The sequence below is a fragment of the Delphinapterus leucas genome, chromosome 17 (assembly GCF_059928025.1).
Source record: "Delphinapterus leucas isolate spDelLeu-1000000601 "Yukka" chromosome 17, BTC_Dleu_Yukka2, whole genome shotgun sequence".
NCBI classification, from domain to species: Eukaryota; Metazoa; Chordata; class Mammalia; order Artiodactyla; family Monodontidae; genus Delphinapterus; species Delphinapterus leucas.
In genome coordinates this window covers 85,862,168-85,877,785 of record NC_143145.1, presented here as the reverse complement: position 1 = coordinate 85,877,785, position 15,618 = coordinate 85,862,168, and the positions used below count along the sequence as shown (strand labels likewise).

The window sequence follows — 15,618 nt, the reverse complement described above, 5'->3', positions numbered from 1 at the left end:
CAGATGCCGGTGTCTGGAGGAGGGAACTCAGATGGTTCAAAGCTTGTGCAGTTGCCTCAGAAGTCACTGGGGCATAATAGCCTTTTTCAAATCCAACGAGTTGATCAATCAGAAAGGGTTTACCAAGTAACTAGAATGTGGTTTACTGTCTGCCCTGAGAATCAAAATTCTCAGATAGCTGCATGGAACTTTCTGCAGGGATGGAAGCGTTCTCTGTGCTGCCCACTGTGGTACTGACCACATCAAATACTAGAAATGTGGCTTTTACATCTCAGGAAATGCATTTTAAGTTTTATTTTACTTCTTTTTATTTAAAATCAGTTAGCCACAAGGGCTACCTTAAAAGCACAGGTGTAGAAGGTGGCTCTGATGTTCTGTTTTCACCAGGGACCTTTTTGCATTAAATGTAACGTCCCTCCATTGCAGCTTGTCACACCGGCCTCCCACATCTCACGCTGTCCTGGTAGTTTCATCTGATCCTGTGGGCCAGCGACCGCCTGGCCGTTGTGTCACTCCCTTTCCCGCACACTGGTCCCTCCAGGAAGGATGCAGGACCTTTCTTGCTGTATCCAAGTTGGTGGGTCCCATCCTCCTTCCAGGGAAGAGAACAGACTGGCTTCATTTTTTATTTTTTAATTCTTTACACAGTTTTTTTTCTATAAATTAATTTTATTTATTTATTTATTTATTTATTCATGTATGTATGTATGGCTGCATTGGTTCTACTGCAGCACCAGTGATGTTTTACTGCACTTAGTTGTTTCCTTCGTGTGTGTCCCTGTATGGACTGTAAGCCCTCTCAACTAGCCCCACACGATGGCTTGGCCTCCCGTGTCAGGAAGATGTGTGCACTAGACAGCTTTGTCCTCAGGCCAGTGGGGCTTCGAGTTGAGACTAAATTGTAAACAAAATTGATTGGTTTATCCCAAGCATGTCTTCAGTGGAAAGAAGAATTAAGTCTAGGTTACGTTTTTCTGACAACTACAGTTCTTAGTCTGACTTCTTTAGCTGACTAGCCATTAAAGGAGGGAAGGAAAGGAAGGAAAGAAAATACCTTCTATTTGTCTTGGTTTAGGTCACTGCATTAATCCCTTAGTCATCCTTGCCACCCACCAAATTTGGACACATTCTTCCTAGACAGTAAACAAGCAAACTGATCTGATTTGTGATGTGAAATAAATATTGTTTGTTTTATGAGCTGATAATGGGGTATTTAACACTTTGGCAGTGTTGACAAGTGATAGCAAATGAAAAGATATTTCACTTGGTTTTCCTCTCTGCCCTTGGTGACATTAAAAAAAACAGTCTTGTTTCTTGTTTTACCTGAGTTCTGTATATAACACTCTCAGTAAAGAGCAGTGGAAATGGTTCTTCATGAAAGCAAACATTCGGACAAATTGTCATTTGTATTGAACATACAGGATTCTCTTTTTTTTCTTTTTTTTAAAGTTTCCAAGAGAAACCATAGTGCTTGGACTCCACGGAAGACTGTTCCTGTCTAGTTTTTTGTGTATTTTACCATGTGTGTGACTGTCCCACATTGCAGCCCATCCTATTGCCATGGCTGCTGACTTGTCAAGGATGCTCTGAGAGTTTACTAGAAAGTAAACACACACTCTTCAACTTCCTTAACAGAAGAATCACTGTGAGTCCAGCATCATGATGATGTTCACTGGTGGTGTTGGTTGTGATGTGATTTATCAAGTGAGGTTTAACATTTTAAGTTTGTCTTATTTATTTGTTTGTGTTTGTTTATTTATGGCTTGTTGTGTCTTCGTTGCTGCGCGTGGGCTTTTCCTAGTTGCGGCGAGTAGGGGCTACTCTGTTGCGGTGCACGGGCTTCTCATTGCGTTGGCGTCTCTTGTTGCGGAGCACGGGCTCTGGGTGCATGGGCTTCAATAGTTGTGGCACACGGGCTCAGTAGTTGTGGCTCGTGGCCTCTAGAGCGCAGACTCAGTAGTTGTGGCCCACGGGCTTAGTTGCTCTGCAGCATGTGGGATCTTCCCAGACCAGGGCTCAAGCCCATGTCCCCTGCATTGGCAGGCGGATTCTTACCTCTGCGCCACCAGGGAAGCCCCTTAGGTTTGTCTTTATTTTTAGTTAGATCTTCAGAAAAACTGGTTAAACTTGTTACAATATTAATCTGAATACATGCTCTGTAAACTTGCTTTTTGGTCATCACATAACATTTGCAGCAATAAGATAAGTAGAGAGGTGATAGTAGAGTCCACAGCAGTTAACACTGGCCTGCAGCATAAAAAGAAATAAAGAGGTCATACTCCCTAGGAGCATGACGCTGGTGCCATGTATATGGATGTTGAAAGGCTGTGACGTCCTCGGCCTCCTAACGAAGGAAGCAGCGTCTGTGTTTCTTCTGCAGAAGCTCAGTGAGGTAGTACTGAGAACTCTGCTTGTCACATGGAATCTGAGTTGTGGTCATTGCCACCAGGCAGCCCCGCAGGTGCCCCACCATCCCCTTCCCTGTGCCTTCACACACCCTCACCCAGGCAGCCCTCACCCGGTTACCTCTCCTGGGAAACCTTCCCTGTCTCCAGAGGGTCCTCCCTCGGGGTATCATATAACACCCTTTTCCTTTGCAGTAAACCTGTCCTCTCAGCCTTCTTGTCTCAGACTGGATTCCCAGTCCCCTGCCCCTTGCCTGGCATGTCATAGGTGTTGAGTAAAATCAGCGAAATGAACCAAATGGACCTAGATATGGGTTTTAAGGTCTATCCCAAATCCACTAGCCTTGCACATCTATTTTGTATAGGTATGTTTTTAATTTGGTTTAACCTTAATAGCCTCAAACAGGACTTTGAATTTGGCAGAACAGAGTTCTAATGTTAGTATGTCTATCTGTAAACTGTAAGGTTCTAAATACACATAGAAATCTTGTGCTATGTTCTTAACTTAGCAGTTAAAATAATATTACTTAATCGGGCTTCCCTGGTGGCGCAGTGGTTGAGAGTCCGCCTGCCGATGCAGGTGACGCGGGTTCATGCCCCGGTCCGGGAAGATCCCACATGCCGCGGAGCGGCTGGGCCCGTGAGCCATGGCCGCTGAACCTGCGCGTCCAGAGCCTGTGCTCCGCAACGGGAGGGGCCGCGGCGGTGAGAGGCCCGCGTACCGCAAAAAAAAAAAGAATATTACTTGATCATATTTTTCAAATTAACTTGAAAGAAAAGGCTGGGCACGTATGACATCTTTCATCCATCCTGCTGTATCAGGACCTTCGCAGTTGAGCCCAGTGGTACCCGATGCTGTGCCCCACCCCTGCCCTCTTGCTTCCTTGAACCTCTTCTTGCTAACTGTCACTCTGTGTCTGGCTTGCCTCTGTCTCTCCATGTCTCCTAATTGTTATTTCTAAGTTACCATACGTGTAGTCTATCGGCTTAAAATATTACTATTGCAAATTTGTCTTCTTGCTGGATTGTCCCTTTTAATCATTGTGTGATGTCTCTCTCTATCCCTGATAATTTTCTTTGCTCTAAAGCCTACTTCATCTGATAGTAATTTCAACCATATTTATGTTAATGTTACATGATGGTTTTTCCCCCAGCCTTTTACTTTCATCCTACCTGTATCTTTATATTTGAAGTGAATTTCTTGTAGACAGCATAAAGATGGACCGTATTTTTTAATACACTCTGCTAATCTGTCTTTTAATTGCTTTTTTAGACCATATACACTTAATGTAATTATTGATATATTAAGACTTAAGTCTCCCTTTTTATTTCTCGTTTTCTCTGTGTTGTTCTCTGTTTTTCATTTCTCTGGGTTTTTCTTTTTCTCCTGGCATTATGTGGGTTGCTTGAACATTTTTTAGAATTTCATTTTAATTTATCTATAATGTTTCTGTGTTGTTATAAGCTATGTTATTGGTTGCTCTAGGCATTACATTTTATATGCATCACTTATCAGTTTATGGGGTCAACATTTTGCCAGTTTGTGTGAAGTGTAGGAACCTTGCCTCTTATGTCCCTTTACTGTCCTCATTTATATGATTGTCTTAAATATTTCCTTTGCATACATTTAGAACCATATCAGACAGTGTTTTAATTCTTGCTTCAACTCCAAATATAATTTCAAAAACTCAACAGGAGCAGGAAAGCCTATTTTATTTACCTGTATCTTTCCATTTTTACTTCTTCTTCCTCACACCTCTTGAGGTTCTGTTCATTGGTTTTTTTTGGTCTCTTTTTTCTTTGTTGTTTATATTTGGTAATTTATATTATTTTATCTTCACGTTCACTGATCCTTTTCTCTGCTCCCTTCATTCTGCTGTTGAGCCCATCCAGTGAGTTTTATTTTCATTATTTTATTTCCTAGTTATAAAATTTCTGTTTAAGAAAATCTGTATCTTTGCCAAGACTTCCTGTTTCTTTGCTGAGACTTTCTGTTCTTTCATTTGTCTCATTGTGCATTTGTAACTGTCACTGAAGCATGTTTGTAATGGCTGCTTTTGAATCTTTGTCAGGTAATTCTGACATCTGCGTCATCTTAACATTATCATCTAGTCACTGTGTTTTTTCATTCAAGTGTGAATTTTCCTGGTTCTTAGTGTAACAGGTGGTTTTAGATGGTAACCTATACATGTTAGGTATTATGATGCGAGATCCTGGATCTTATTTAAACCAGTTTTAGGTGGCTTTGTCTGGCACTGCTCTGAGAAGAGACGTTGGGTGGGTGGGGGGCTTCTTACTACCAGGTGGAGGGAGGCGTCAGGATTCCCTTCGTTACCGCTTCCCACGAGGCTGCCACTCACCGCAGTGGAGGAAGGTGGGAGGGCCGGGTAGTGGTGAAAGTACTGACTCTGCTGGGCCACTGGACTCTGCTCCAAGGGGCGGGGAGTGAGGCTCGGTTACGGGAGTGATGGGAGTGTGAGGGTGAACGCCTCGTCTCACACCAGCCCAGCCGGCCTGCACAGACTCTTCATCACAGCCTGTCGAGGGGCATGTCCGGCCCCCACTTGCGCTTTGCCTGCTGTGTGTGGCAGTAGGTCACAGTGTTTCTGTGATACTTGCCAAGAGTAGAGCAGTGATTCCCTAGGACTTTTCTGTCTCACTGGGCTGCCCCTTCCCTGTCCTTCCTTTCGAGGGTGCTTTTGTCGGCACCCATTGCTGTTCCTAGGCTACAGAGAGGAAGCTCAGGAACTTGCTGCTCTGTCTGTCCTTGGGTCCCAGCTGGACAGCCTCCTCCTCTCCCCTTTCAGCTTCTTCTGCTCTTTCGTTTCTGTGCAGCACCAGGCATTTCCTTGTGTCTAACGGGAGAAATAGGGGAAAGTGTGTCTACTCCGTCTTCCTGTTAAGCTTCCTGTTAAGCAGCGCTGCCTGTGTGAGGAATGAGCATTAGCTAGCCTGAGAGGAACCCGTAGCACATTGTCCTACTTCCACTTGAATGTGGGCCATTTCAGTGACTGTGGTCCGTTTGGTAGTGAAGGTGGAGCTCCTTTGGTGTCTGGTGTCATGTTTTCTGAAAGATGAGAGCTGTGAAGTGTCCGAAGGTCTTTCTTGTAACATTCACTTCAGTGTCGGGCAGCTGTGTGCCCCCCTCCCCCCCGCGCCCCCGCCAAGTACTTTCCCCGAGGGGCCCTGAGGCCACTGTCTAGCAGCCTGGGAGGCCCCAGGGGACCTCCAGCTCGAGCACTGCCGCCCCTTCCACCCCCACTCCTGACACAAGACTTGCTCAGAAGAGCAGAGCCAGATGCACTGGCAGCTGCCCTAGGGCCTGTGTCCTTAGGCAGCAAGTCGTTGCCCTTTGTGATTTAGCAAGAAGGTGAGGGGAATCCAGCATTGCAGATAAACTTGTATTTGTATTTCTTTCCCTTTCCAGGCAAAAGCTTATTATCCCAAATGGAAGTTGCCCTGTTATTCTGAATACTTATTTTTGTCAGAAAGTTGTTGCCAAAGAAGATTCAAAAACAACACATGAAGTGCACAGTTGGGACACACCCCTTCCAAGAAGAAGCATCATTTTGGCCCAGATGTTTAGATTGCAGAGCCTAACAAATAACTCACCTGAAAACCAGGTAAACTATCACTGACTTAGAGGTTTTTTCCTTTGTAGTAATACTGCGTTTAAAGGCTTTGGAATTTATAGAGGTGATTACCTTTGGTCCTTTCCAAATATTCAGCAACTATATATGTAATCTTTAATTTATTAAAATATGAGTTTTCTTTTTTCTTTTCTCATAATTGCCTAAGAATTTTATTTAAGCCTCTTTTATTTATTAAAAAAATCATGTTTTTCTTTTTCATAACATCTGTATCCCTTGGGATAAAAAGAGCTGCATAAACTTGAGGTTATACACTGGAGATTGCTTTTTGGAATTTTAGTGGCCCTGAGCCATGGTCATCCATCAAGATGAACTTGGGGAACCACTAAACTTCACTTGCGGCGGGCACAAAGGACACCCCCGGGACCACTCGGGCTCCAAGTGTCTGACTTCAGTGCGCCTGCCTCAGGGTCGCCTAGTTATCCCAGTCAGCGCAGAGCGGAATACTGAGGCTGACAGTGTGAGGGGACATTGGAAAGGAAAGGAAACGGACTTTGAACCTACTTTGTAGGTGTGGAGTTGAGCGGGAGCTCCCTTTGACTGTCAGAGCGTGTGTCTGGAGAGGATTATGTGAAAAGGGGGGCTGTCTAATCAATTTAATTTAACAGATGTAAAATACAGCTCAAAGTGCATTACTGCTTTAATGTACAGTTTTAGACAGCTATGTGATGTTAAATTCATGAGGTGTGTCTTCGTCTCACGTCAGTGCTAGCAGAGCGGCAGTAGAGCTTAGTGGTTAAGCGTGTGGACTTTGGAACTAGGTGCCTAGTTTGGGTCCTGCCTCAGCCACTTGCTGTTGGGTGACCTTGGGTAAGACACTGAACTCCTGTCTCAGCATTCTCATCTGTCAAACTGTGGTAACTATGCAGCCTGCCTCCTTGGGTTGTGAGGTTAAATGTGTTTGTTACACAGCACCGTATGTAAAGAAAAGTGCTGCAATGTAGGAAGCACGGAGCACTCTAGAGGATGTTTATTTACTAGGATGTCTACTGGGATCATAAAGGTGTTGCATGTTGCTCACAGGAGTGTGCAAAGTGCTAGCACTTCATAATAACCCTAGTCATTCTTTTATTTTGTTTTGTAGTTTGTGCTATTGAGAGCGTTACCTCATAAAAGAAAATGTTTTAAATCACCATAAGGTGTTTTAATAGCAGTACTTTCTCCATGTTTTCAAATCCCCGAGGTGGTCTGTCCTCCTGCCGCTCCCCTGTTCCTCGACTCACCAGGCCTCCTCGGCCACGTTGGTGGCCCGCGGATGGGAGCCCCGCGCCATGGGCATGCATCTGTCCTTGTCATTCCTTGAGTGTCCTGCAGTCACACCCGATGCTTAGGGTTCCCCAAGCACATCGGGATTTGGTATGTAGTGTGCCCTTGTGGGTCAGACTGGAATTGTTCCCTTTGCGTGTCTTGCCAGGTTATGTGTGGTGGTCACACCACCGTGGGCACAGACTGGACCCTCAGGCCCGAACAAGCAGAGCTGGGCTTCCCCGCCCGAACTCCCCTGAGGGATTCTCTGCTGGATGCAGTCGAAAGCCAAGGAGTTGCCACCTGGTCGGGAGCCGGGGTCCGGGTGGTGGTGCAGAGAGTTTACTCTCTTCGCTGCAGGTGTCAGCAGGCAGATGGCACAGACCCTCCTGCAGTTCGGTGAGTGACGAAACACAGGTGCAGGTGCCCAGACTCACCTGGAGAAAGTGGAGGCTCTTCTCAGAGCAATTTCTTCACTGTATTCACCGTGTACGTGGGTTGTATTTGTTTGGTTGGTTTTTATTTACATCAGAATTTGGGACACATGGTATGACAGAGGATTTTGTCTATTTGTAAAAAAAGTCTTTACTGAAAAAGTTAGTCGCATTTACTTTTACCTTTAATAGTTCATGTTACTGAAAGTAATACAAGCACAAATGGTATTGTTATAAGAAAGCCAAGGCATGGTTACGTACTTAAAAAGACCACTGCAATAGCTATCAAGTTTTATGTCTTAAAAACCTGAATAAGTAAATGGCAGCTGGTAAATCTGTGGCTCCCAGATGGTGCTGTCGAGTCTGCATCAGAGCTCTTGGCAGAACTTCTGCTGTGATGCAAACATTTTTTTACTGCCCTAACCAGTGAGGTGACCGCTGACCACCACGTAGGAAATATGGGTGGTGGGACCGAGGAACTACATTTTAAATTTTATTTAAGTTTAATTAACTTTATTTTAAAGTTTATGTGGATAGTGGCTGCCTTGGTACACAGGATGGCTAGGTAGCTACGAAAGCGAGGGCAAACCTGTGATTCAAAGTACTTTGCTCCAACAAATTGTGGGAATGGCATCTTTTCTACTGAGACTTAGGCTCCTCCTGGTTTTATTTGTTTTCAAATAGCTAGAGACACATCACTGACTGAGAGTTTATTTATTTATGTCAGACTCTTCTGAGGTTATCTTTCTGTGTTAAATTGCCCTCAAAGCAGTAAGACAGATTTATAACAGAAGAGAAATGAAAAGGTTAGATGCCAGTTCATCAAACAATCATTTTGTCTCTCTACTATTAGGAGAACACTACTGAAGAAATAGTAATTCACAGTCATCCTATCCTTACAGTGCCTTCTGATCTTTTTCAGAAAGAGCAAGCAGGAAGCACTGCCCTGTTAACCGTGAGTCCTCTTCCAGTGGACAGCAACTTATTTTAAAGTACCATGAATTTGAAAAAGTCCCTTCAGGTGTAGAGTTAGAGAATGTTTCTTTTGGAATTATAGAAAAAATTTATTTTTATTTTGTTTGGAATATGCGTGTGTGTGAAACCATTATATCCATCTTTAGGTTTTAACATGACTTGTAGCTGTTGACCAGTTTTGTGCTAGACTTAAACTTGTGTAACTCTAAATAGGATCACCTGAGACAGTCACAGGTTAGACAGAGGTTTAGTCTTGCTTAGCTTTTTTCGCGGTCGGTAGCCGTGCTAGGCTCTTAAGGCGGGAGTACCAAGTGAGCAGGGCGCGGAGCACCGCTGCAGGGGGGCGGGCACAGCTGGAGCTGAGGCGGCAGAGCTGGCGTTGAGCATCACGCTTCTCGGAGGCCATCCTCCAGCTCTGCGGCGGCGCCTGTTTTACTTGTTGAGCAAAGAGAAAAAATTGGAAGGTAAGCTGCTGCCAGTGGTCGGCGTGTGAGTGCTTTGGGTTTGTGCCTTGTAATACACCTGGGACATATCGAATGAGACTGTGCTCGTGGTGGATTGAAGGCAGGGCAGGCATACCTCAAAAATAAGAAAACAGCATTGAGTTATTCAGATGGAATGCGCCTGCATCGTGGTGGGGGGCTTCTCGTTGCACACGTGAGGCTGTAAACAGAGGCTGGAGGACCTTAGCGCCATTTCACAGGTGAGAAAACGGGACCTCAGAGAGGTTCTTACTGCTGATAGTCATACAGATGGATGAAAGAAAAACATCATGAGGTATAGAATCCCCAAATGACAGTATTGTAGAGAATACGGGAGCTAAAAGAAAGGGAAGAATATTGAGTTAGAACCAAGCTGTGTTTAGAATACAGCTGACCCAGGGGTTAAGTCGTCCTGGAAAGCCACTGCGGGAGCTGTGCATGAAAAGGAACCTTTGGACAGAGGCCATAGCGTTTGGCCTTGGGTTTGAGACAAGGCTTCTGAGATGTCTTTGGGGTACAAAAAGGTCTTATTGTATAGCTGATCATTAGTTTTTTCTAGATTCATTTGCTATAATAATGATCAGGGTCTCCAGTTTACAAATCACATTAAGAGAGAAGTAACATTACACTTAGCACCCTAGTGATTCTTTGCTGGTGTGTATAAGGCATCTCCTTGGAGAGTCCCTCAGCAGCATGTGTCCTGGTGTGGACCTTTACACCTGCATGTGCAACACGATACAAGAGGAGACACCATCAGAAGACTTAGGCGTATCGCCTAGGTCACCCTTTTCTACTTGAATTCTGCCTGTAACTTCCTGCCCGTCGGTAACTTGGGGCAGCTGTGCAGTGCACAGAGTCAGTCTTGTCCAGAGGCCCGAGCACAGCCAGCATAGGAGGGAGTGAGGGCCGCTGACCTGCCGTCCCCTGCGTTACCTCACCTGCTTTACCTCAGAGACCTCTCTAGCCAGCAGTGAGCTGAAGACTGCTCTGATCACTGTGTGTTTTCTACAGTCAGAAATGGCCGTGTCAGAATATATTAAGGCCTGTGCAAAGAGAGACAGCGCTGTCTTATGAGACTCTGCGGCCACGGTGATTCTCCCTTCCTGCCCAGAGCAGGCCAGGTGCCTCCCGAGGAAGCTGTGGTGACTTTTCGGTCTAACTTGGCACTTTGATCGTATCAAGCTAGTGCTCTAGCCGTGTCACTTTTATGAGATCAGTAAGAGCTTGTCTTCTGGCAGACAGCCCAATTTTTGTCAGCTTTGAAATCAAAAGAAATCTGTTTGAAGCCTGCCAGTCCTGAAGGGGGTCAGATAGATTCTGTCAAAAGGTTCATATTCTCTGAGCTGTGAAACAGTATCAGAAATACACTTCAGGTTTCAGAAATGTAATAAGTCAGAGTCTCCAGTCCGTTGTTCTTCAGGATGACGTCCTTTAACTCAAGCTATTACAGAAAACATTTCTACTTGGTCTCTCAGGGTGTTATAGGTCAGCGTAACCAACACGAACTGAAGTTTTATAACCCCCTAAATCAAAGGTAACAAAAAACCAGTCCAGAGAACACTCCCTAAACAGTAAGCAAGGCAGTCTGTTCAGAGGCAAAACACACCTTTATCTAGATCCACTGCATATTGGATGAATATTATATAAACGCATGACTAATAAGACCATAGGCTTTTTTAGCCCAAAGGGAGCACTGGTTTATACTGATGGAAACTGGGGCCAAGAAAAAGTAAGTGGACTCCCTAGTGACCCGCTCCCTCCTGGCAGAGTGGAATCTAGACCAAACGGCCTTGCTCCAGGTCCATGGGGATCGCCGTTAAACATTGCCTTTTTTCCTCCCTTTCTGTGAAACCTTCACTTCCTTTCTCCTTGAGATATTTAACTTATTTTACCCCTCAGAGACGCACATTCTTTCTAGCCTGTCATTGCAGAAATACTTATTATGGGAGAGTTAGTCTTTCGTGAGGGCGTTGAATTCATAGAAATGGTCATGCATTTGGACAAACGCCTGGAGGGGACAGAACCTTCTTATTTAACTATTTTCTAGTTATCTTGCACTTCAGTTTTATGGAAATTCATTGAGCTGAACTCAGGAAAAATAGGCACATTTTCCTTCCTCTATACCTTGATGTTATTCTCTTTTCATCCTTTGACCCTTCCTTTAGTCTTTTGTCTTAATATTTCTTCTTCTTTTCACTAAGGAAAAAAAAAATCCACCGTTACCCTGGGCCAGATTCTGGGTCTGCATGGTTGACAAAAACAGGCATCATGCTGTGCTCACGGGGCATAGTCTGGTGAGGGCGTCGCACACAAAACAATTGAAAACAAATACGTTTATGGTTTTAAGTTGTGGTCAGTGCTCTGGTAAGGAAAAAGTGGGATACTGTGAGAGACAAGTGGAGAAGGGAAAGAGTTTACTTTGTGGATTCAAGTGCAGGTGTTCTAAGGCAGTACTATTTAAGTGACACTTGAAAGCTAAGTGGATGTTAGGTGAAAAGCAGGTGAAATAGAGGGAGTGCCTTTGAGAGCTCCAAACAGGAGGGAGATGGTGGAGTGGCCAGCGTGCGTGGGCCATGGGCAGGAGCCAACCCCAAACAAGGTGTACCCATCTGACAGACACTTCAGCTGTGGGATGGAAGATGGTTTGGGGAAGAGGGGTTGTGGAGCAGGGCCCCAGTGGAAGCAGAGAGGCCGGGAAGAGGCTACTGCTGCATCCAGCACAGCCCAGGCTCCAAGTCTCACGCGGCACCACGGCAAAATGGAGGAATGTTTCTGATGTGTGTGGTGACTTGGTAAGGGATTGAGTGGGGGTAGGGGGAAGGAAATATTAAGACTGATCCTCAGTTTGAGTGCTTGGTTGAGTGATGGGCCATTTACTGAGGTGAGAAAACTGGTTTGGAGGGAAGCTTGAGAATTCAGTTTGGGGCCTGTTTAGTTTGAGATTCCTATGAGACATGCAAGAAAGGATGTCAGATGAAAAGTCTGGATATACAGATCTCACATTCAGAAAAGATTTTAGGTTGGAAATAAATATTGGGGGGTTTTCAGCCTACAGCTGGTCGGTCTGTATATTTGTATGTATATTTGTATGTGCATTCGTTTTGTTGGCTAATTGAAGAGGTTACGGTTGTCCATGGTGCTAAGTTCCAAAGGCCCTGGAGGGACTGTAGTGAGAGGCAGATGCCCCAGCCCTCCTCCCTTTACCCCCTTCACAGCTGTTCTGTCCCAGCTGGAAACTGTCTAAAGCCAGGGCAGTGGATGAGAGCACATTAGGGAAATAGTAGACACAAAAGAAAGAAGAGGTGTAGCGTCAAGATCTAAGGTCCTGTAGCATTAGAGAATGGGTAGAAGAGGGACCACAGAGGAGCCTGGAGAGGAAGGGCTAGTCGTGGCAGGCACTCAGCATGGTGGGGTGCCACGTGTGGTAGAGGGCAGCTGACGGGGTGCCTCAGAGAAGCCTAATAAGGTGACGGATGAAGCCGTGTGAAGTTCCTGGATGACTTTATGCACAGGAGTTGCTGGGGGTGGAGGTGGATGCTAGCTCCCTGGGCACGCAGGAGTGGGTGGGAAGTGGGGAGCGTGGACAGGTTGTGACAGCAAAGTTTTGTTGACGCAGAAGGGAGTGAGAATGCCCAGCATTCAACAGCACAGCAGAACCACAGTGCAGGCATTCTGTCTCTTGCTTCCAATGTTGGGACCAGTTTTCTTTCTTCTTTTTTTTTTAATTGAAGTATAGTTGATTTACAATGGTGTTAGTTTCAGGTATACAGCACAGTGATTCAGTTTTGTGTATATATATTCTTTTCCATTATGGTTTATTACAAGATACTGAATATAGTTCCCTGTGCTCTACAGTAGGTCCTTGCTGTTTATCTATTTTCTCTAGTGGTGTGTATCTGTTAATTCCAAATTCCTAATGTTTCCCTCCCCCGCTTTCCCCTTTGGTAACCATAAATTTGTTTTGTATGTCTGTCTGTTTCTGTTTTGTAAATAAGTTCATTTGTATCATTTTTTTTAGATTTCAGTATAACCAGTGTTCACAGTGGCACTATTTACAATAGTCAAGACTTGGAAGCAACCTAAATGCCTGTCAACAGATGAATGGATAAAGAAGGTGTGGTATATGTATACACAATGGAATACTACTCAGCCATAAAATAGAGTGAAATATTGCTATTTGCAGCAACATGGATGGACCTAGAGAATATCATACTACGTGGAGTAAGTCAGACAGAGAAAGGCAAATACCATTTGTCTTTTGAAAATGCGTTGAGGTAGAGGCAGGTCGTCAGTGGAAGGAGCAGAAGGTCTAGATTCAGACTAGTCTTGGTTCAAATGCTGACTCCCCCACTTAGCAGGGAGACTTGGAGCAAATTGTGTTTCCTTATTTGTGAAATTGGAATTATAATACTGTCCATAATACAGGTTCATGATGAGGATTAAATGCGATCACAGATGTAAAGCATTTACCACGATGCTTCCCATATACTAATAGCACTCAGGGTGGCTCACTGGCTCTTGAAAAGCAAGCGTGAATACTTTAAAATTGTAAAATACTGATAAACAACGTTGTACAGTAATAGAAACCTAACATAAGCAAAGAAAAGACCTCTAGTTACGAATCAGCATTTGTGTTGCTTTTGTGTCCCTTGTCTAGCTGCAGGGGAAGCTTGACTAAAGCAGTTTTGCTTCCATGCTTTTGGCCACCCTCGCCCTACTCATCGGCAAGGAGTTGAAGCTCATTTACTTTAGAAAACAAACATTTATGCGTGCTCACATGTGAACTGCGACCCCTGCCTCTCAGTGATGGAAGTATAGAAGTTCCTCTGCAATAAACACATTTCCAGCAATTGCCCGAGTGCCGCGTCCCGTGTTGGATGGTGCTGTTAACTACAGCTGGTCTAGTTTTGTCTTTTATCTAGAGCAACTAAAGACATCCCAGATGGCTGATGGTGGAAATGCAGAATGAGGAACTAGCAGGTAGTGGGTGGGATGATTCGAGCCCTTTGTTTGTGTTTGGACAGTAGAGAACGATTCTTGTCTCCAGCTTGCCAGGGCTCTGTTGAAAAGAAAGTCATCAGCTGTGTGCTCACCAGCTAGGTCTCCAGCTCTTATGAACTTTCACTTTCTTCCTGTTACCTGGTTGGATGATATGCTGGATTCATGTCTCTTTTGTGTGTGTATCAAGATGGAATGGCGTGGTGTTCTTCCTCCAGAACAGCAGTTCATACATGTCAGCGGTGGAAGAGCCCAAAGGGAGGACGACAGTTCCTGCTCATCAGAGGCACACAGGCCACCCCACCTGCCCTCCTTTTGTGCCTGCCACACCCACCAGACTGTGCAGTGATTGCATTGATTGACCCGCTCAGCATCACATCTCTAAGGTTGTGATTTTACTTGTACTTTATTTCTTCATATTGTAGAAAAATTGGAATCACTCCTCTTCAATGATTTGAGTACTTTTATCGTGATGCAAAGGTATTATAAGAGGAGAGCATCATTTTTTTAACGTGTCCTCATAAATGATGTCATAGCCCATTCCTCAGGTTTTTCTTAAGGTTTTTCTAGTTAGTCATTAACTCTGTGTTCATGAGTCTTAAATAAACCCTTTAATCTCAGCTTCCCAGCTCTTAACTTTTGCTTATTTCCTCTCTAAAACACCTCTTTTGTGATATCCCAAGGTCATTCAGCCCCATTTTCTTCTCAGTCCTGTCTTATTGCTGGTAATTCTACTGATTGACATCCAGATCTTTTACATTCTTTGCCGTTCCTCCTGTTCACATTCTGAATTACTGTGAGGGGTAAAAATAGCATCAAGTCCATGGAATTACAGTTCTAGTCCTAGCTGTTCTTTAATGCGTACACAAACAGCTGTCAAAATTGGAAGTTGAAAAGAAGCTAAAAGAATCTATCTTACTTCTACCTCTTTTTTAAAGAGCTTTATCAATACATAATTCACATGCTGTAAAAATTCACCCTTTTAAAGTGTACAGGTCAACAGTTTTTATTATATTTACAGAGTTGTTCAATCATGACCATATTCTAATGTTAGAACATTTTTGTGACCTCAAAAAGAAACTCCATACCAAGTGGCTGCTGACTCCCCATCTCCATGGCAACCACTACTCTGCTTTCTGTCTCTGTGGATTTATCTGTTTTGGAATAGTGCTGCTTATGAACATTTGTGTCCAAGTTTTTTCTGTGGATGTAATTTTTCAGTTTTCTTGAGTATATATCTAGGAGTGGAATTGCTGGGTCATATGGTAACTCCTTTCTTTTTTAATTCTTTGAGGAATTAAAGTTTTTTCCAAAGAAACTGCACCATTTTACATTCCCACCAGCAATGTATGAGGGCTCCAATTTCTCCACATCCTCTCAACACTTGTGATTGTCTTTTTTATTCTAGCCATCCTAGTGGATATGAAGT

General features: G+C 44.2%; 1 protein-coding gene across 8 annotated transcripts in view; it reads left to right on the top strand.

The window, feature by feature from the left end:
• Nucleotides 1-15,618, top strand: part of SPIDR (scaffold protein involved in DNA repair) — a 393,663-nt gene that overhangs the window by 247,371 nt on the left and 130,674 nt on the right. For all 8 annotated transcript variants that reach the window (XR_016388576.1, XR_016388575.1, XR_016388574.1 and 5 more), the window contains exons 9-10: nucleotides 5,833-6,028; nucleotides 7,470-7,699. Coding sequence is in view for 4 of the 8 variants with exons in the window: in XM_022556901.3 (XP_022412609.1) it covers nucleotides 5,833-6,028; nucleotides 7,470-7,699 (426 nt within the window). In the remaining 4 variants the exon portion in view is untranslated. The remainder of the gene's footprint in view (nucleotides 1-5,832; nucleotides 6,029-7,469; nucleotides 7,700-15,618) is intronic.